Raw genomic sequence first — 20,928 nt, forward strand, 5'->3', positions numbered from 1 at the left:
TGAGCCACATTTTCACCATTGTTTTTTTTGCTTTCCGGTAGGGAATATAACTAATATAGTGACTTCCCTTCAGCAGCTACAGGAAGGTGAGAAGTGGACAGAGCTTCCAGGATACTGAACCTTTTTCATGTCCTAGAAACACACAAAATTATGACTTCCAAGACCTTTCTTTGATCTCTCCTGACCTGGAACCGATGGAAGTGGTGGGACTGGAAGCCTGCTCAGATATCCTGTGTGGATGAGGTCCCCATTCACAGCGCCCCTTTCCTTGGTGCTGGGTGAGTTTGAGAAGTGCTCAGTGATGACTCCTGGCAGGTGGCTTCACAAAGTGCCCCTGTGCCCTCCTGCCCAGCACTGGGGCTGTGCTGGCACCCACGTGTCACCTTGTCCCTGCGTCCCCTCCGTGTGTGCTCTGCAGAACCGAGCAGAATGAGCGGCTCCAGAAAGTCTGATTGACACCAGTAGTTTTAAGCTCATGCATGTCTAGCTACTTGTTCAATTTGTTTAGTCCAGTGGTCTCCTTTATTAGGAGCCTTAGGGTTTTTCTTTTGATTTGGCAGGATGATTATAATGAGAGCTCCTTAGTGCTACTCCACCAGGGTATCTGCCCACTTGCTCTCAGCCTCTGCTGTATAGCTTGTGATTAATGTAAAACAGTCAGATGCCCTTCAGATCAGTCGAATTTGGGGATTCTATTATAAACATGAAAAGCGTGCTGACCGCACAAAGCCCTTGGTGGTACCAATTAAAGACAGCGCCATTCAGTTGGCACTTCTCATGCCGCTGCTTTTTTCCCTTTTTTTCTTTTTTCCTTTCACGGCCAATCTTTTCCACAGCACTGGTGGCCCCGCCGCCGCTGCCACGCACCTGGGCCATGCTCCAGCCCCAGGGCACGGCTTCCACCTTGCTCTCCCTTCTCGCTGCCCAGTTTCTGTGCCCCTCAGCTCATCCTCCATCTGGCCAGGCGTGAGCAGTGGGATTTGAGCCCAGCCTCTCTTGGTGTCACCGAGCAGGGCCAGGCAGAGCTGCCTGCGCTGCCCCCAGCAGAAAGCCCCGTGGTGTCCCCTCCCCGCTGCTGCAGAGGCTCCGGGCTGCCACCGCACATCATTTGACAAATTTCACGGTAAGACCCCAGCTTATCATCATTATCTTTTTATTTCAGTCAGTATTCCAAGTATTCCTTGGATGTCATGAGTGAAGAGCTGGATTACACACAAAGTGTCCAGTGTTAAATCCTATTTACATGCAAAAGTTGTGCCAGTTTACCCCGAGGTTAAATCAGTGCAAACCCCTTCTGTGAGGACTCTTCTAAACTAATGAGAATGACCTCCCATAATTTCTTTAATTAAAGAACAACAACCACCTAAATCAAGATAAAACATGCTTCATATTAAATAAGGTTGGCCAAGCAAATGGGTTTGCTTGAAGTGCTGACTCCTCTTTTTACACCTATTGAAGCCACAAACGCTTTGGACAGAGCCGGTCCCAGCGCTGGTTTCTGACTCTGCAGCAGTGAGAGGATGTCACACCTGCCCCTCTAAAGGCAGCACAGGCTCTGCCTCTGCCTGGGAGGTGGCCGAGGTCTCTCTCCAACATACACCCTTTGTGCTAAAGCCACTGCACCACTTCTGATATTCCACAAATCCATACAAACTGTCTGGATCAAGGCAAAGCGTTTTTTCATGGAAGTTACTCCCCCCTCCCACAACTCCATGTTTGTCAGAAAGGAATAAAACTGTACCATATAAAAGCAGAGGGCACAATCCTTTATTTCTGAAATTTTATCTTCCAGAGGCAGGTTTTTCCTTGCATAAGACTCACCATAAATCTAAGGTCTTGTAACTTTGATCTATTCACCCCCTGCTTACAACATAGACTCCAATCCCACCTCTTCCTTAATGGACTGTAAGGAATCGAAGAACACTTGTGTAAGGAAAAAAAAAACAGTACTGGATCCTTATTTCTCTGCTCATTTCTTAAATTAAAAAAGAAGATTTTTAGAAGCCTCTTTGAGGGCACTTTCAGTTGTGAAGGCAAGAACCATCCTCCTCCTTTCCACTGCTGATTCCTGTTTGTTCGGGGTTTGTGTCACTGTCCCCATCAGTGCTCAATGGCTGCTGGATGGGGCTCAAAGCCCAGCAGAGCCAAGCAAAGTTACCCTGTCAGGGTGTGCCTGAGTCTGCATCTTACTGCAACAAAACCTTAGAAACAAAATCACTGTGATTAATCCCAGCAGAAAATGTGGGCAAAACCGGAATGTGATTTTCTTCTCAATCAATATTATGGAGCTCCCACCGATCTTTTAATAATGTTTTGTTTATGGATGAAAAGATACTGAGGTCCCAATACATTACAGTCATTCATGTTTAGACCTGTAAATGAACCCCAAAATAATCGTCATATTTTGTTGCCTGCTGCACATATACGCTCAGCTTACTTGTATATAAATTAAAGATAAACTGCATTTAATCCTGTTAAGCATTAAAACGTGAGCAAACAAATTGACTAACAAAATACAGGGGGATGGAAGAAAAAGAAAATAAGCTCAGGAAATAATTGGTTCTAAGGAAGTTAATGAAAGTTTGTAGCATGCTTTTTATATGAATAGAGTTCAGAAGAGATTATTTTTTTGAAGTGTTACTCACAAATCTCCCGTATCCACAATAGATCTTTTGTTAACTGTACCTGCACATTTATTGTGTATGACAGCCTAATAAAATGAAGTCATTTTAATAAACATTGTATCAGAATATCCTATCTTCTATGTGGCACTGCGAATTTCCACTACTGAAGGAAACATTTAACATTCTCACCATTTTAATACTTTTAATAAATATTTGCAATTCCTGTGATAATGCATAATGGCAGAAAAATGCATTGCCTCCAAAATTTATGTGGCTGCTGGCAGGTGGCCATTTTCCAATTTTCTGTCTCGCTAATATACATTTATTATGTATTTCTAAGGGCTTTTCAGTGTTTGGCTTGCCATAAAATTGCTATTTCTTTTACAAGAGAAAGTGCTCGTGACAAAGAAATCTCAATTGAACCCAAACCTGACAAATGGACATCTGCTGGCCAAGCCAGAGAAGAAAAACATTTGCCCAATGTGGCTCTCGGTGTGATGCCTTCCCATCAGCCACAGTATGTTTGGATCAGAGGCTCGCATTCTGAACCGCTAACAAGAATCAGTCCTTGCTTAGTAATATTTCCTGAAGTGTGACATTGTGTTGCATCATGTTCCCCGTGACACAACACGGAATAACATCACGTTACATGATGGGTTATGACTTAGGCAAGAAGATGCAAGTTAATACCATGCATTACATTTTATTTTGTCTAAATTGCGGGAGCGGAGTGTACGATGAGCTGTGAGTGGTCTCTTCTGTGCTGGCTTTGTACAATTTATACAACAGCTATCTTTATAGTACCTGAGCATCCACCAGCACATAATTAAACTTCTATTGATAGCTGAAATCCTTGAATCTCTCACTAAGCACATATCGTTCTCTGTGTTTAAGTAGCAGCATTCATTTGAAGAGCCAGGGAGCAGGGACTAAGTATGAAGCCTAAACAGGCAATAAGAAGTGGTAAAACTACTGAGATGATGCATTCTTACCCTCTCAATGCAAGGAAGCTGATTTTGTGGAACTTTTTATGGCATTCACAGCAAAGCAGGGGATAGTCTGTATCACGGAGCTTGTGCTTCTCGAGGATCCTTTCTGGCAGCAAATGATGCTCAGAGAGTGTGATTTGTTATCAGGGAGCTATTTGTGATGGCCAAGATAGAAGGGCACTGAATAAATATCTACAGCTCTCAGGAACTGAAACATGATGGCGCAGGAGATGGAAAGAAATATCTCAAATAGGCAGAGGAACAGAACCTCGCTACCAAAGGTGACTGCAAATTCAGTAGTTTCTGTTTTATTTTTTCAAAGTGTGAAGCAACAGTATAATCCAAATTTATAATATACTGTATATGAAGTTCTTCAGTAATAAGCCTTGATTAAACTAATTCCTGGAATGATAAATGCAGTTCCCCTGAAAGAGGCTACTGTACAAGAGGTTTAATTTCTGATTTGCTGGGAAATTATGGGCAGGTTGCTCCATAGTCTGCATTTTTGGTTTTCCCTTTACTTGACCTATTTTGGCCCCAGCTCAGGAAAGAATCACTATTTGGGAAAGTGTTTAATGGACTTACTGTGAATATTTCAGAGCTTTCCTGAATCACCTCTGGAGGTCCTGCAGCATTGGATATGGGGAAGACAAAGGCACATGTTTCATTAATGATCATGGGCTTATGGCAGGACTAAAACTGCAGTTTGGAACTGGCCAGGTAGAAAATTTCTGGGTATTTTTTTCTTTTTAACTGAAAATTTAATGTGTGTAATTCTTCCTTTTCAAATCATCTATTTCTCTATTTCAAAGCTAATTCAACTGAATTAGGTACAAACTTTGTGAATTCTCACCAGAATTTCCCAGCTTACAGTTAATATCTTGAATATCCGCCCAAAAATATAATAATTTTTAAAATGGCTATTTAAGCCAACAAACTATATATTTATACATGTTTATTTTATTAATGCATTAATGTATAGTTCTATAAAATATTTCTTATAGTGTGATTTATTATAGGGATCATACATTACAGGATACTGTATAATACAAATAGTGTTATATTGAAGTACATGATTAGTATTAGGGATTCAAGAGAAAAAAAAGCCATAATTTTTCTTTGCAAAAAGATAGTTTTCAAATATTGGGGGGAACAGATGAAGGGCCCCTTTTACCCTCATACTTAGGCCAGTGGCAAAGTGTAGATTGTTGTACATAACTTGTTTCTTGGTCTAATTGATTTCTTCTCCCTGAATTAATGCCTTTTCGGAAGTGCTTTGCAGCTTTGCTGCCGTGCAATACTTTGTTGTGCTCAGTCCATCTCACACCAGAGACGTGTCTGTGCTTTGTTTGCATTTGTTTTATGAAGTGGAGGACACGAGGTTTTTGTGTCGCTCATGTTCGATGTGGGTTGATAAGAACCAGATATTTGAAGAAATGGAGAAAAGCAGATTAAGGATTTCCTGTCCCCTCATGGCCGGTTTTCTCTTAGATGAAACGAAGGATTTGTGAGTGGGCACAAGTGAGTGATACTATCGTGTTTCTACCAGAAAGTTTAACTGTATCAGTGGGCTGCATCTTAGCATTTTTGATAAAGATTGTCTTCTGAGAAGAATGAATGTATTTCTTACTCTTGCTGCTGATTTCATCCACATCAGTGAGTTTTAATTTGCTTGCAAAAGATTTCTCAGAAGTAACTTTTCCTTACAAAGGGTGGCCATTAAAAAAATAGAAAAGAAACAAACCCCCACAAATAAAAGCAAAGAAAAACACCTGACAACAGGGAAACTCTGGCAGTTCTCCATGAATCTTCTTGAGCTCATACATTTTGTAAGTATTTAATGTGATACCTTGTAGGAATAGACAGCAGCAGGTGACTGCAGTAACTTTGAAGAACAGCTCTTTTCTGTCACTTCTTTTCCAGTGTGGCCCAACAGCATTCCTAACAGAAACCACTTGCACAGCATCCCCATTTCTCTCAGGAAAATCAGTATAGATTGGTAATAATGCAGAGCAACATACAATTAAAAATTAATAGCAAAATGATTACATTATTCACTTCTAGCAGAAAAACCCCTCTACCCTACAACAAAGGCCTTTAAAGCACTTTGGCTGTTTTCCAAAAGAGCTGATTAATCCTGCACCTAGCAGTGCTGCCTGCTCTGCCAGGCAGGAATTGCTGGGTGTTGGCTGAGGAGCTGGGCAGGCGGCAGGGAAGGCTCTGCTCCAATCCCCGTGCCCCTGGAGCGCTGCTGGTACCCTCCAGGAGAAACTGCATGGCAGGGCAGTCCTTTGGATTATTCCAGTAATCTGTGACATTCCAACTGAGAGACAATGCGTGGGGAAGCCAGGAGAGAGAGGAATTGCTTTGCTTGACTCCAAAACGAAGGCTTTGCAGTGTTACACAGATTATTCTGATCACAAAACTATCCTGCATTAGGGTTTTCAGCCTGAGATAATTGACCTTGACATCGCTCGCAGCAGTGGGCACAGAACTCTTGGTGCAGTGACTTACCTTGAAGAACAGCAACTGCACGGGATATTTACTTACTATCTTCTTTTTTTCTTTCATTCTTGAAAACTGTGCACTGCAAGGACAAGTAGGCAGAAGTGTAGTGAGGGATGGAAGGTATTTTATGTGGATGAACACATGAAGAGGTGATTATGTATTGCTAAAAGTCTAATCCCTGGATAAACTACAGTTTGCTATTAATTCTTTGGACTTGCTTAGCTGCTACTTAACATTTCCACGACTTAACAATTATATTCTTGAGCTAAGAGTAACTTTTCAACAAAATGTGTAGGGATTAGAAACATTGATAATTATATTAATTAATATTAATGGGAGTGACAATATTTGTAGTCATATGACAAACATAAGGAAAGCAGGGCTTTAATTTTATCAATTAATTCTGTTTCTAATTGCTTTCACTATTCAATTGTCAGAAGGTGTTCTCCTTGCAACAAGGGATGTGTTAAGCAGGAAAAGCACAGACCAGAATTAAGGGGAAAGAGAGCTCTGTGTTTGTATATGGTGCTGTCTCTTATCCAGAAGCATATTGAGCCTTCTCTGTGGGATTTGGATTTTCCCTCTACTTACTGTAAGTGCCAGTCATTTGGAGTAATGGGTTGAGTCTCATTGAGCTGGGTTAGTAGGCAGAGAGCAGGTCAGGAGCAGGGAATGCCACTGATTGAAGAGCTCTCCAAATTATCAACTGTCCTTCTTCCCACACCTTCCCATAGGTGCAGGATGAGCTCGGGACAGCGAGGCAAGCAAGCCTCGGAAAAGAGAGCTCCGGTGTGTGCATCTACAGCGACTCCTCAGATTTAATACCTTTGATGGGCTCCAAGTTGTCTCTGGAGGAAGGCAGGGAGCTGCAGTCCATTGGCCTTAATCCTTCCCTGAGCTCCCGTATCTTTATACTGCTCCACCAGCTCCACACTGCCGTAAAACCAACACAATCCACCCTCCACTCCCTGGTGTGAGGGAAATCCCTCACCAGGCCCCTTGCTGAGCGCTGCAGCTGCCACAGAGGCTTCCTGGCACCAGGAGCAGGGCAAACCCCTCCCTGCAGATGTGTCCAGAGCCCTGAGATGCTGCTCCTGCTCGGTGTCCGCACAGGCTGGGGCTGTGCACGCTCCAGGGGTGGAGGCCTCAAAGTCCCCATGGCCTGAGAGTGCTCTTAAGGCAGTGAAGTTTCCCCCTGCACAGAGCCCTCACCACACAGCCATCCAAGAGCCCGATAAAACAAATAATGATGATCTCCCAGGGCAGCTGCCATAAACAATGCTGCCAGCTAAGAATGGTGCCTTTGATGGCTCTGCAGGCGGAGAGCTCAGCCATCTCTCAGCTGCTGAACCCCAGCTTGCTGCCCTCGCAGGCTGTGCCAGCTGCTCCTGAAACACATTGGGGGCTGCTCTTCCTCTCAGCTCATCCCTCCTCTGCCTCTCCTCGGGGCTGGACCCTGTGAGGATGTCACCGAGCCCTGTGCAGGTGAGGGACACATGCTGCTTTAGTGGCCTCTGGCTTCTCCCAGATTACGTGGGAGAAGTGGCTGCTGCCTGCTCAGCTGTGCAGATGTTGGTCTCTACTGGCCTGGGGAGTTCCTCACCAACACCCCAGTAAATCGGGGGGGCTTGCTGATGAGGATGAGGAAATACCCCAAATTCATTTGCTTCTTGTGGGCTGGAGACCCTGCCCATGCCTTTCCCCTCCTTGTGGACATGCCATGCTGATCCCCAGCATATCCGCATCTGTGCGTGTTTTTAGGATAGAGTCGGGAAGCACAACTCTGTCTTGTTGTGCAAGCCACGTCATTGTCAAAAGGCACTGTCACATCTTCTGTGCTGGTATAAATTTTGCCTCTTCCCTATATCCTCTTCAGGGGACAGAGTTCAGAATGAGCCCTTTTGTGTTTGTTTCCACTGCTCTGGGATGGACCTGGGAGCCTTTGCCTGTCCCCATCAGGAAGCACGGGTTTAATGTATCCAACGCGCCAGAATTGCTTAATGAGTGCTCAGTGAATATTAATAAAAGTTTGGACGTGACTCAGGCTACAATGACTGAGAAGTTTGAAAGCTTTGGTTCAAGATTACAGGAGGCTGTGAGAAAATATGGTATCCAGCAGCTAGCATATAGTGTGGATATTTCACTATCCAGGGATCTCTAATTACTAATAATGTACAGGAACAGTATGATATGTCCTTACAATTGCAGAATCCTTTTCAAAGATAATCTTTAATAGTTTATTTGACAACCTGTAAAATTATAGAAAATTATTAGTCTTGGGAATTACAAAAATCCCCATAGTACAGTCAAACAATAAAATTATAATTACCTGTGGGTAATTGAAATGTAACTGTTTTTTTATTGTGTATTACACATCAATAGCAACATAAGTTCAAGAGTGTCCCACTCCCCTCCCTTTTCTTTTCCCTACAGAAGTGGGGAAAATGGACAACCCTGCTGGTATCTTGTGAGCCCTTGTCACAGAACAGAGCTTGAACAATTTCGATTAAAGCAGTATGTTCGAGACTGTCATTAGACCTGCATTAAATTACATATCTGGAATGTTAAAAATAAAGAGTACTGAAGCTTATTCACAGCTGCCTGTGGTAAAGTATGTAGTCAAGGTTTTTATTATCTTTGAAGTTCTTATTTTTCTCTTTTCTAAAACTTATTGTTTCATCAAACAAATACCTAGCACATTTAAGAACAGTGTGAGCACACGAGCAGAATTGCTGGAGCTGGATAAAGCATTAGCGTGTTTCCATTCTGTGCTCACTTGTATTGTTTAGTACTAACAATGGTAATTTATCAATTATACAGGAGGGAACAAAGCCCTCCACTGTCTCACAGCTCCAAACGTACCTGGTGCAAGGCCCAAAGCTGGAGATCCTTCCAGACCTTGGGAGGCACCATTTACCATGAGCATTTGCAGGGCCAGCATTTGCCTTGTCCCCTTGCAGTGACCCCATGGAGGTTGCTCAGTACTCAGCTCCAAGACTTCCATGGCTTTTTTCCTAAATCAGGAAAATTAAAACCTTTTTTCTTTCTGACCTGGGGACCTTGATAATGACATACCACAGCCTGTTCTTGTCTAGTTGGTGAGACCGTCCAGTCCCTCTTGTCATGTTATTTGTGGTGGCTTTAGAGACTTTCACACCGATCTGAACGATAAACCCCAAACTTTTGGATACTGCTCAGCCAGGACAAACCCCAAAACATGGTGTGTTTGACAATTAATTGTCTATACAGCAGCTTTGTTATGCACTGCTGAGATGCACAAAATCATCTATAAAAGGATCAGACTGGCTACTTTGATCTGATTCTATAAAGTGCTTTGTGATCATAATGTGAATATAACAGCACAAGTAAAAATATCTCTGTTTTATTAAGAGTTTCAATTAAAGTGTTTAATACACAGATTTTATCGTGAGAGGCATCACAAAGACTGAGTACAACATAATGGCAAGCCAGGTATTGTTATGATTATCATTATTATTATTTATATATGATCACTGAAGTACTAAGTGAAAACTGGGAAATGGAGTTCCTGAGCCCCAAAGAGCTCACAGTAACAGCTGTTTTTGGAGGATGCAACAATAGCAGACCAGCTCTGCTTCATGGAGCAATTAATGGTGCATACAGCCCAGTCTGGAAGTTCCTGGTCCTGAATGGGTTTTCCCATTTTCAAAGACCAAAGAAGGTAAGATTTCAGTTGGATCCTGCCTTTTTTATTCTGGTGCCTCTTACTCTTCCCACTGCCTCTTTTCTCTGCCTGTTGGTGTGAAGGGCACCCCTGCACTTTAGAACTGTGATGTGTCTGTTTATCCAGCAAAGCAGCTGGAAACTCCTCAGCCAAGTGGTATTTGCCTTTGCAAGGGAAAGATATTCTGCCTTCCTCACTTGTCCTTCCCATCAGAGATTTTCAAGTGTCTTTGGCATCCTAAAAGCTAAAGTGGAGCTTTCTATTGAGATTTAAACCGAGTGTAAATCTTTCAAAAGCAGAAAGCCCAAGGGGGGCTGTATCATCAGAGCAGTCAATGAGCAGAGCAGGGGCAGGGCTGGCCCAAACCCATGGTCCTTACACCAAAGAGCTGTGACCTCATGTAACACACAGAGCTCTCTTTGGCTTTGGCTGTTCCCTAATCCTGACCCCTGACCAACACCTGATGGCAACAAGAAAGTTTTTCTTCATCCTTATCTTGGCCATCATTCCCTGGAAGATTCCAGATGCTGAGCTCAACACCCTAAAAAAAGAAGCTGGGGAGTTGTCCACTAGGATTTATAAAGATGGGATGCTTGGAAGTTAAATCTTCCAACCACTCTAGTGCACCACAGTGTAAGACAAAGAGCAGGAGATAAATTTTCCTGCCTTTGAAATTCCTGTTCATGTCACTCTCTGAGCTAATTTTTACCATTTTGACTCTGGTGAGAAGAGCTATTCCAACGTGAGCCTCCTGCACTGCAGTGCAGGGATGAAGCTAAGGATGAGAAATTGGAGCACTGTCAGGATTACACCCAGGTCAGATTTTTCATTCTGCTAAAAGTTGCTTTTTTGACATGGGAATCAGGAAAATACATTGATGCAACATGTTGAAAAGGACCAAAAGGTTGTTATTTGCTCTCACCAATACAGAGAGACACAACCCTCCTGTAAAGGGAAAATATTTTCCAGTGAAAACACAAGCTTTGACACTGAGTGCAACATAATGGGAGGGCCCAAGAGGGGCTTTTGTGGAGCTCCTCAGGGAGAGGGGGCTTCCCATGGGCTTTTTTGCTCCTGTCTGTAGGGTGAGCTCACAAATGTTTGAGTAGAGAAGGCTGCAGTCTTCCAAATTAAAAATAATATATATATAAAAGGGATTGGCTATTTTTCTTTCTCATGGATGAGGTTATAAGGTTAATAAAAGAGTTAATCCCAGCCTGCTCTGCACACAGAACAGCTCACATTTGTGAGACTTCAAAAGGCTTTGGAGTGTCTGTGTATGGATGTTGTTATTTCCTGTCAGGGCTATCCCAAGAAGATGGGGGCTGGGAGCTGATTTTTGGAAGAAGAGTTTGGCCTTTAACTAAATCAGCTGGAGTGAAAACAAAAAGGTTAGTACAAAATAATTTTGAGAGTGAACTCCAATTCAATAAAATTCTGGGTATTTGTTTGTTTTTTTTTTCCCACCCGTAAGAATCTAAAATTAAAACTTACTACAGAGCAGTGGAGGCTGACCAGAGCATTTCAACCAGATGGCCCAGAGAATCTGATTGGGTTTGTTTTTGTGGTTTTTTTTTTTTTAAATCATTACATGACTTTAATTTTTAAATATGTTAATTGTTTCAATTAAAAAAAAAAAAGTAAATTTAGGAAATATTCAGCAAATTGAAACAAAAGAAGTATAGTAGTGAGAAATTATCATTTTAGTGAATGGTTTGGTGTAAACACAGAAGACCTGGAGAGCATTCTGCCTGCCAGTCTTGTACTGAGCCAAGGGAAACGTGGCCCAAGCTCTCCTGCTGACAAACCCCTTGGCAGGGGTGCCGCTGCCCTGTTTCAGAAGTGCGGGTTTTGGCGCTGGCAGTTTCCAGGGATTTGCTCCGCCTGCTCCACGGTGCTGCTGGGCGGGCAGAGACAGAGCCATGGCAGGGAGGGCTGGTCACAGAACAGGTTCCTCTGCTGTGGTGCACTTGGGGCAGGCAGGACACACCTGAGCTCCGGGCCTGTGGCTGCGCAGGAGCGCTGGCACTGCCCTGCTCCCTGTCCCTGATGCAGCACCGGGCAGTGATTTACAGGGAGAGCTGGGTGTCCATTTGCTTCCCAGCACTGAGGGAATGATTACTGCACAGCATAGAAAATTACATCAGGCCTTGTCAGGCTTTTCTAGAGAAATAAATTCCACAGCCTGGGTTCCTTATACCCTTCCCTGGCTTGGTGCCTCCCTGCACAGCTGAGGGTCCATGCTCAGACACAGAGTAAATGTTACAGTCGATATCCCTCAGCAGAGAAACTGCACTGCAATTCCTTTTTTTCTACTTTTCTTCCTCTTGCACGAGGCTCCTGTGCTACCAGCTAACCATTTCCTATAAGAAAATGGCATTGTGTTAAAGTTATATAGTGTATCATATTAAATTTTATAACAGTGCTTTGTGTTTTGAAAAGACTTTGGGGGGAAACAGCATCAATCAGGGAACCACATTTGATAGACTTGGAAGGGGCCTCCTGGGTCATTTTGTCCAAGACCTCTATGAAGCAGGAAAGCTTCTGCAAAATACCTTTCCCATAAATGTATCTAACCTTTCCTTAAAGACACTGAGTGATTGTGCCATAAATACCTCAAGCAGCTAAACCAGTCTGATTGACCTTACGATCAGAAAGTGTCTCCTAATACCGTACAGAAGGTACAATTTTCCATTCTTCCAGCTGCAGCTAAGCAAGAAAAAAGGGCAAATACACAGTAATGGCCAACAATACAGACTGTGCAAACAGTTTTACTTTCACTTTACTGCCATCACCTACCATAAATCTGGATGTACCCACTGATACTTGGTTTCCCAGTGTAGTGTCTGTGATCCTTGCAGTATCCATCTCACTTTAACTTTTGGAGAGCCACCATTACAGAGTGGAGAAATAAGGAAGATGGACGAGCAGCACTTTCTGATTCAGGAAGCCATTTGAAACCCGATGCTGTGTAGTTAAAGTATTTATTTCTATTCACTATTTATTAGAATTTGTGAGGTGTTTCTTGTCAGGACCATGGGAGTAGGGGAAGCACAGGGCTTTCTATGGTCTGTCAGAGTGTCAAAGAACAATTTTTATTCTCCTTCAGTAATTGTGTACATTGAAAAATAAATGCCTGGTAGTTTGGCTGTTTGTTGCTGCAATAGCAGTGCCTTGTGTGCTGCTATGCCTTCTTTTTCTCAGTGAGTATTAGAAGTGTCATTTTGGGTAGATGTGTTATTAAATCACAGACACACTCATTGCTGAGAGCTTCCTGAGCTGCACATAAACTACCTTTGGCTTGGATTTTTTTGCCTTTTTTGTTGGGTTTTTTTTTTTTTTTTTGCAAGCACCAAAGGAAGGTGGCAGAGATGAAGGCCAGTTGTTCCAGCACCTCTTTTCATCAGGTGTCCCCCAGTTGTACTTCTCCCACACACAGGACTGCTGCAAAACGGGACAGGAAAACAAGGCCTAGGAGCAAAAGACACAGAAAAGATAATTTAGAAAGAATATGGTGATGCTGGGTTTGAAGAAACATCAGTGGCTCTGCATGTTCCTGCCCACACTTCTTTGCTGTGTCTCCTTCATACCTTGAGACTGGCACTCACCTGTGGGCCTCAGCTCAGTGATCATCATTTCATCAAGGCCTTAAATAAGCCCTGAAAAATACAGTTTTTTTTTTTAAAGGCCTTTTCTATAGAGTTAACTAAATGCCATCCTTTCCCTGATGTGCAAAGTTGGAAAATATTTGTCTAGTATTTTGTCACATAGAAATATGTGAAATTATATTAGAAATACTCCTCATGTGTTAAGGGCAGAGGCTGCTGAGACTGTGACCATTCGACCTGATAATATAAAACTGCAAAATACCAATGCTAAGAAAATACAAATACTGCCAGACCTTTTGTTTGTTGTTTATATTCTCTTCTGACACTTCTTCCCATAGCATCACCAAATCAGGCTTCCCTCATCACCACAGAGCTGAGACAGCCCCAGTTCACCTCTCACTCTGCTCCTGTGTGAAATTCCTGCTGGAAGAGCAGCCCTTCCCTGCTTGGGTGAGTTGAACCCCCACAGCATTTACTTCCATGGGATCCTGGTACTCCAACCCAAGTGACAAAATCAGATCCTCCTGCTGACCTCCAGCTGCTGCTCCAGCCCCTTGTATTCCCCACTTTCCTCTCAGTGCCCTCCACTGTAAATACTTGCTCTGTGTTGGAAAGGAAATGAAGGCAAAGAGGGCTTTTTTTGTTCTTTTATCATTGTTATTATTGAGAGAGGGTTTGTTTGGGGTTTTTTTTTTCAGTAGAGACAAGTTCTAACCTGTATGTGTGCTCTTAGGTACTCCTGAAAATAAAAAGCATATTTGAATCACACATGCTTAAAATAAAAAGAAATTATATGTCATAGAGATTTTCTGATCCTGTTCAGTGCACAAATGCCAATATGGGGTTCTATCTTGCAATCCATTTTGATATTTACAACAGAACATGGCATATCATTTAATTTAAATTTGCAGCATGCTCAGTGTAATTAATGCTGTGCAGTGCCTAGAAAATCCTGATTTCTTAATGTGATACAATGCCTGCATGCTGAGAGCTTTTTTTTTAAACTACTGTGGAGCATTAATGGGGAGGCACTGCCATTAAACAGGAAAAAAAGAGCCAAGGCCACTTGGTCTTTATGAAACTTCCGTGCAGCTCCCCAAAATATGATGCAAAGTACAGGTTTGTTTTAGAAGAGGGGGAGAGTCAGAGATTTAATTTTCCCTTGACACAGCATGATGCCTGAATAGCCAGACAGCTATTCCTAAATTATGTGCATTTCATTCCTAGGAGCTGTGAGCATTTTGAATGGGCTGTTGTTAAATACAGTACACAAGCATAAATACTCCAGGGAACAGCTAGCTGAAATTTTGGCATGAGCAGAAATCTGATGTAGTATCTGAGCATGTAATAATAATGCATATTGATTTGGTGGGAGTGCTGGGAGAGGGGTTTGGTATTCTGGGATGAGAACTGTTAAACTTGGGAACATCTTGTGTGATGATAACATGCTGTGGTGTTTGTGCGCTGTGGGCTTGGCAGGGACAGAGAGGTTCACATGAAGCTTTAGACTTGGAGACTGGCAGGGTTCTCAGTTTTGGAATCAAACACAAAAAACTAAGTGCATGACAAAGATATTTATATTTTTTATATATATATGAAACTTGGGGAAGGGGGAACCAGAAGGGGGATTTGTTTGGCAAGAAGGGTTGGGGCCAAATGCCCATCAAGGTCAGGAGCTTTACTGCCATGGCTGCCTTGAGCTTGAGTTTACCTGCTTTAGGGGGCAGCTCTGTTTGACTGGTGCAAAAAGAGGAGGAAAGGGAGGAAAAAAACCAACCCTGAGCAACATCCCCCTATCATTTTGCAAGGTATCAGTTTCTACTAGACTGTACTATAAAAACACTTCTTATAGACCTGTTGATAGAAAAACAAATTCTTCAAGTCCTCTAAATAAATCTGTTCCTACATAATGCGTCAACTTCTCTGTTCCCATCTGATAGTTGACAATTCCACCTTAAGAGTAATTGGTCCTGCTTTGAACCACTGCAAGCACTGTGGGAGGAGGGTGGGCACTTTATTGACTTGGATTGATTTTTGCAGGAAGCACATGAGACAGACTCGGTATCCAATGTTGCACCTGGGATACATCACACTCCTCAAGAACATCTGCAGGCCACAAGGGGGGTTCAGGAGGATGTGGAGGAGGCCATCAAACAACCCCATCCCACCAAGTTGGACCTGTCTGCGTGGTCTCCTTGGAGAGAGGCTCTCACCCTTGGAGAGCTGGGACCGCGTTCATGGGCCAGGTGGGAATTTCAGGGGGTGGTGCCATGGCTCTTGTGGTGGAGGCCATCCTGAGCCACGGGCTGTGTCCACAGGCAGGAACCAAAGGGTTAGCTCAGTGCAGGTCGGCCAACATATTGATCTCTTCACACTGTGGTGTCAGGCCTCAAGAAGGGCTGTTGGGATGAGGGGTTGGACATTTCCACACCTAGAACTGTGTCTGCCAGTGCTCTGGTTATTCGAGAGCATTACAAGACAGGGCAGTGAAAGGATTTGTGAACCGGCTGCTTGGTTTGTGACAAAAAAATGTGTCATTGATATTAACAGCTCTGAGCTCCAGTACAGACCTAAAAAACCCAGGGAAATGGCAGAACAAAAGGAGACAGAAACAAGATGGCACTGAGGGTCTCCTCACCAGGGATGCTGATTAAGACATGAGGTGGGGGCTGTCCCGCCCGTCCGCGGGTTTGGCTGGGGAAATCTCCCTCCTCCCGCTGTCTTTCCTCCCTCATCCATAATGAGGGAAAGAATAACTTTGCAGCACACTTTGCATTGCCATTGCATGCTAACTTCATTACTGTTTGCAACAGCCTGTGCAATCCTCAGAGGAAAGGAATAATAACAAAGAAAAAATGATAATTACCAAGCACATAGTTTTCATCTATAATCTTCATTTCAGGATTCACTATTCCTGATGTCAATATTTTATAATGGAAGAATGAGATATGCTAAGTTTCTGTTTGATGGAAGTAAATTCAGATTTAATATTGCCGAGGAGCTGAATTTTTAATAGAGCAGAGCAGTTTGCAGCCATTGCAGCCCCTGTTTGCAGCTCCTGCCGCTCCTTTGTACCGGCTCAGCGACGTTCCCATGACCAGGCAGAAAAATGGAAAGGAGCTGCTCTGGATTTGCAGTGGGGTGACAGTACTTTGTCAGTTAGCTCTGTCACGATAATTGGGAGTGTCACACAATGAAGCAACATGACACACCCCCGGTAAATGAAGAGTTTTCAAAGTGATGTACAGCCCCTGTCAACTGCCAAAGCTTTTGTTTGCTCACGGAGCCAGGCGGCATTTCCAGGAGGAAAACCGCACTGGAGAGGCACCCTTGGAAAGTTTGTTGTGAATTGATTTCCTCTGTGTTTTTGTAAAATGGAACAGATCCTGCGAACAGGAGAATACCCCCTTTTATCACACACTTCCAGCTTCCAACCTGCTGAGGACTTTCCACAAACTCTTTAGGAATTTACCTCTTTTTGTTAAATTGGGTTGGATCTCATTAATAAAAGAATGGTATAATGGAAAAGAGTTTCTAAAATTATACTGTAACCTAGAATTGCGGGATTCAGATTTCTCTGCCTGAAGAAAAAAATTCTGAAGCATTAAACTTACTTTATCAAGCATTGCACCTGACATGCTCTCATAAATTTTACATACATTTTAACTTATTTTAATATTATGCAGGCTTGGTTTAAAATATTCCCATGAAGTACCTAAAATGAAGCTGCTCAGCCATAAATTAGAGCTAAAAAAATACTTGTCCCCCCCCTGCTCCATCAATATTTCTTTATTTAAAATCATGTGTTGTATGTAAGTTAAATTTTCCCTTGCTGAGATACTTTGTATATCTTAATAGGAACTACCACAGGCCCAGGGAGCTGTATTTCTATATTTTTTTTAACTTTTTTTTTTCTTTTTCTTTTTTAGAGGTGTCTTGCCTAAAAGCAGCCAGCAGTAACCCCTTGCATACACACAGGGTATGTGTGTATATCTGTATGCATATCTCTGTGTGTGTTTATATAGATATAGGTACACATTTGAATCACAGAATGGTTTGGGGTGGAAGGAACCTTAAAGCTCATCTCAAGCTTCCACCCCCTGCCATGGGCAGGGACACCTTCCACTGCCCCAGGGTGCTCCAAGCCCCATCCAACCTGGCCTTGGGCACTGCCAGGGATGGGGCAGCCACAGCTGCTCGGGGCAATCTGTGCCAGGCCCTCCCCACCCTCACAGGGAAGATATTTTTCCTAACAGCCAATTTAAACCTCCTCTCCATCTGAAACCATTCCTCCTTGTCCTGTCTCACCAGGCCCTTGGAAATAGTGTCTCCATGTTCTGTTGCGGGCTCACTCAGGTACTGGAAAGCTGCAATTAGGTGACTCCAAAGCCTTCTCTTTTCCAGGATGGACAATCCCAATTCTCTCAGCTTTTCCTCAAAGGAGAGGTGTTCCACCCCTCCAATCATTTTGCTGGCCTTCCCATATATACATATACATATCTATATACCTATACCTATACATATTTATATACCTATATATCTATATATCTATATCTATATATCTATATCTATATATCTATATCTATCTATATATATGTATAATTTTTCTGCAGGAGCAGCCCTGGAGCAGCCCTGCTGGTTGCATGGGCAGCACTGGGACTGACAGAAGCTTCCCAGAGTGACAGCCCAAGGCTGCCCCCCGGTCCGGCCAACGTCCCCGTGCAGCAGGTCCATCCCTGACAGCTCCTCACAAAGCTCCATTTGTGCCCTGATTTCTGAGGCGATTTCAAAGCCCAGGCTAAATTACACAAACATTTGGCTATAGACATAACAGGGCTGTTCTGCAGCGCTGTCAGCTCGCTGCCTCCCAGCCCGAGCACACCCTGCATGTGTCTGTCAGGCCATACTTGGGCAGCGCCGCAGCGTGTGCCGTGTCCCAGACACTGGAGTGATTATGTCTGGATGCTCCTTATCTGATGGAAAAGCCGGCAGTGCTGCACATCTGTGCTCTGAGGCTCCGCTGCTGCAGTGCCACGCCAGTATTTATTTTGCTTCTGCAAGTTAGTTTTCCTTGAGAAGCAGCAGGGGCCTTCTTCAATGAACTGAAAAATGTGTATTGTATGAAGGTCTGTGGAGGGTTTGCACCGTAGTTCAGTGGACAAATGTGAACCCAGGGGATGACATTTCATTTAAACATTTGGTTTACATCTTTACATGCCAAAAATATTAATGTCTTGACTTTAGCAAACTGAATTCAGCACTTTTTTCTTTTTCCCCTTAAATGAAGTAATTATAGCCAAAACACTCTGTGGGTATTTGTTCTTCCTTCTCAAAGGTGGAGTTTCACACACGAACATTTGGTTTCGGTGCTGGAATTGTCAGTAGCTGCTCACTTGACACTTTCCCGTTAGTTTGTGTTGGAAACCACCAGGAGTTTCTTTCCTTGTGTTTATTGTGTTACCCTCAGCCCTTTGATCGGGACATCTTGGATAACAGCAAAGTCTAGCTCAGCGCCTGTTCACTATTTAAAAGAAAGTGAAGAATATGGTTTCTATCAAAGGATCTACAAAGACAGTTAATGTAATTGAGAAGCAGAAGGGCATTTATGGAAGTGCATCTGAATGTCCTCTTCACATGTAATTGCATCAGGAATTCTACATTAACATGCAAGTGCTGTCCAAAGGGAGAAAAAAAAAAAAAAGCTTATTTTTAGGTAGAAGCCCTCAGTGGGCAGTAAATTACCCATAATCTCCCCCAAACTGGCAATTAGCCCTGTTTGCTGACTACCTGAATTGTTTCACAGTAGTTCAGCACAGCCTTACCAGTTATCACCATACTTATAATCAGAGATTCCATGAATGATTCCCGCAGCTCCACATACTGCCTGCCTAAGGTCAGCCGTAATAACAAATACATTTTATTTGCTTCTTTTGGCCCTTTGGAGCTGTTTTCTCAGGCTGCAATATGTGAGGAGAGCTGGTGCTGCCCTGCTGCTCAAATGGCAAGAATGTGAACAGAGAAAGCAATTCAGAGGGGTAGGTGTGCTTTGGTATTAGTTAATATTCATCTGCTTGTGCTCCTTGTTATTTATTCCCTTATTAGCAGCCAGTCCTGCGCAGAGAGAGTGAACTTGCTCCCCACTGCTGGGGTTTGCTCTTCAGAAGTTCTGACACTGAAAGACATTTTTCAACACAAGCCTGCAACTGATGAGTGGAAAACTGGAAAGTATGGAAACAAAAACCTATGGAATTTTTTTCCTTAAGGCGGCTGAGCAGTTTTCATATCCCCAAATACCCATGCTTTGCCAAAATAGTAACTGAGCTTGGAAAACAGTAGCTACATTGCCTGCTTTAAGCAGTAGAAACAATCATGGGCCTACCCATGCACATAAATGCAAGCACACACATCCTAGGAGCAGCAACAGGCTTAAAGAGAGAAAACCAAGGGGAAATGGAGCTGATGAAGTATTTAAAACAGAAAACAGGAATGTTTGGACCCTGAGCATTAAAGGTATATTTTTAAGTACGGTGCACACCTTTGTGAGTAATGCTTTAATTTGCATATTATTTCTCAGGCAAAATCCAACTACTAAATCAACATAGTGGCACCATTTAAAGCCCATTTTCAGTGCTGGTTCTGTGTCACATTTCAGAGACACAGAGCTGTATTCCTGCCTCTGGTCTGATGGATTAGATGTGAAGAATGAAGGAACAGGAATTCATGCTGAAGAGGAGCAGCTGAAGAATGGTTCTCCTTTGCAAGCGCACTCTAGGAAGCAGAAAATAGAAAGATTACCTTTGCCTGGCTCTATTTAAAATGTTTCTGCTTCTTGTTTTCTTGTTTCACAATCAGGAACATCAGCTCTGTGAGCAGACAAACTGCCTGAAAAGCTACTACTATACAAATCTCAGACTGGTTCTTCAAAAGAACTTGTTTTCCAGAAACAAATTAAAAAACAAACCTTGGGGTTGAACACTTTCCACCCATACCACTCAGGCCTTGACTAAGGAAAGTACAAATAAACTGATCCTGAATTAAATCATCCTTGTTGTGAGCACATACCTGGCCAAGGCAGGCAAAAGCAGATTGATGACCCAACAAAGTTCACCTTGTTTTCTGAGTTGAAAGCTCACGCTGTTCCCTGGCAGAACAGGCATGTCAGGCCTGCAATAACCACTTGCTACCTTGCTTCAGTCAGCACTAAACCCAGCACAATATTAACATCTTGGGGAAAATCCAGCTGGAAATGGCTTTCTGAGGGGGAAAAAAAAGGAAGAAGGTGACTGAATACCACACCCTGTGTTTGTTTACTTATTGATTTCACAGTAATTTTAAGGAATTTGGAATTTCTCCCCTCACCTGAAAATGTTTTATTTCCAACATTTTCTGTTAAAATGCAGAGCTGAATTCCTGTCCTGAAAGAAGTGGGGAAGAACAGCTGTGCTTTACCTGAAGGTAAGTAAAACACCTGGTGTGGCAGAGGTTGGGCTTTCTCT

At 43.0% G+C, this 20,928-nt stretch overlaps 2 protein-coding genes across 17 annotated transcripts in view; one reads left to right on the plus strand and one right to left on the minus strand.

Annotated features, from left to right (window-relative positions):
- Positions 1 to 20,928, plus strand: part of LOC111926426 (uncharacterized) — a 384,290-nt gene that overhangs the window by 338,280 nt on the left and 25,082 nt on the right. For 4 of the 13 annotated variants that reach the window (XM_086875079.1, XM_086875078.1, XM_086875077.1 and 1 more), the window contains 4 exons: positions 11,128 to 11,215; positions 13,771 to 13,882; positions 15,473 to 15,678; positions 20,833 to 20,887. In XM_086875079.1, the coding sequence (XP_086731205.1) occupies positions 11,128 to 11,215; positions 13,771 to 13,882; positions 15,473 to 15,678; positions 20,833 to 20,851 (425 nt within the window). In that variant the 3' untranslated portion in view covers positions 20,852 to 20,887. Of the gene's footprint in view, positions 1 to 76; positions 2,738 to 8,554; positions 8,733 to 11,000; positions 11,216 to 13,770; positions 13,883 to 15,472; positions 15,679 to 17,361; positions 17,487 to 19,388; positions 19,468 to 20,084; positions 20,712 to 20,832; positions 20,888 to 20,928 lie in introns of those variants that run through there. The other 9 variants (XR_015282459.1, XR_015282458.1, XR_015282460.1 and 6 more) reach the window with 6 other exon arrangements.
- Positions 9,488 to 20,928, minus strand: part of LOC111926423 (uncharacterized) — a 237,871-nt gene continuing 226,430 nt past the window's right edge. For all 4 annotated transcript variants that reach the window (XR_015282463.1, XR_002862916.2, XR_002862915.2 and 1 more), the window contains one exon: positions 9,488 to 13,295. The gene's annotated coding sequence lies outside the window, so the exon portion shown is untranslated. The remainder of the gene's footprint in view (positions 13,296 to 20,928) is intronic.

The sequence above is a fragment of the Cyanistes caeruleus genome, chromosome 2, assembly GCF_971803275.1.
Source record: "Cyanistes caeruleus chromosome 2, bCyaCae1.hap1.1, whole genome shotgun sequence".
Classification (NCBI taxonomy): domain Eukaryota; kingdom Metazoa; phylum Chordata; class Aves; order Passeriformes; family Paridae; genus Cyanistes; species Cyanistes caeruleus.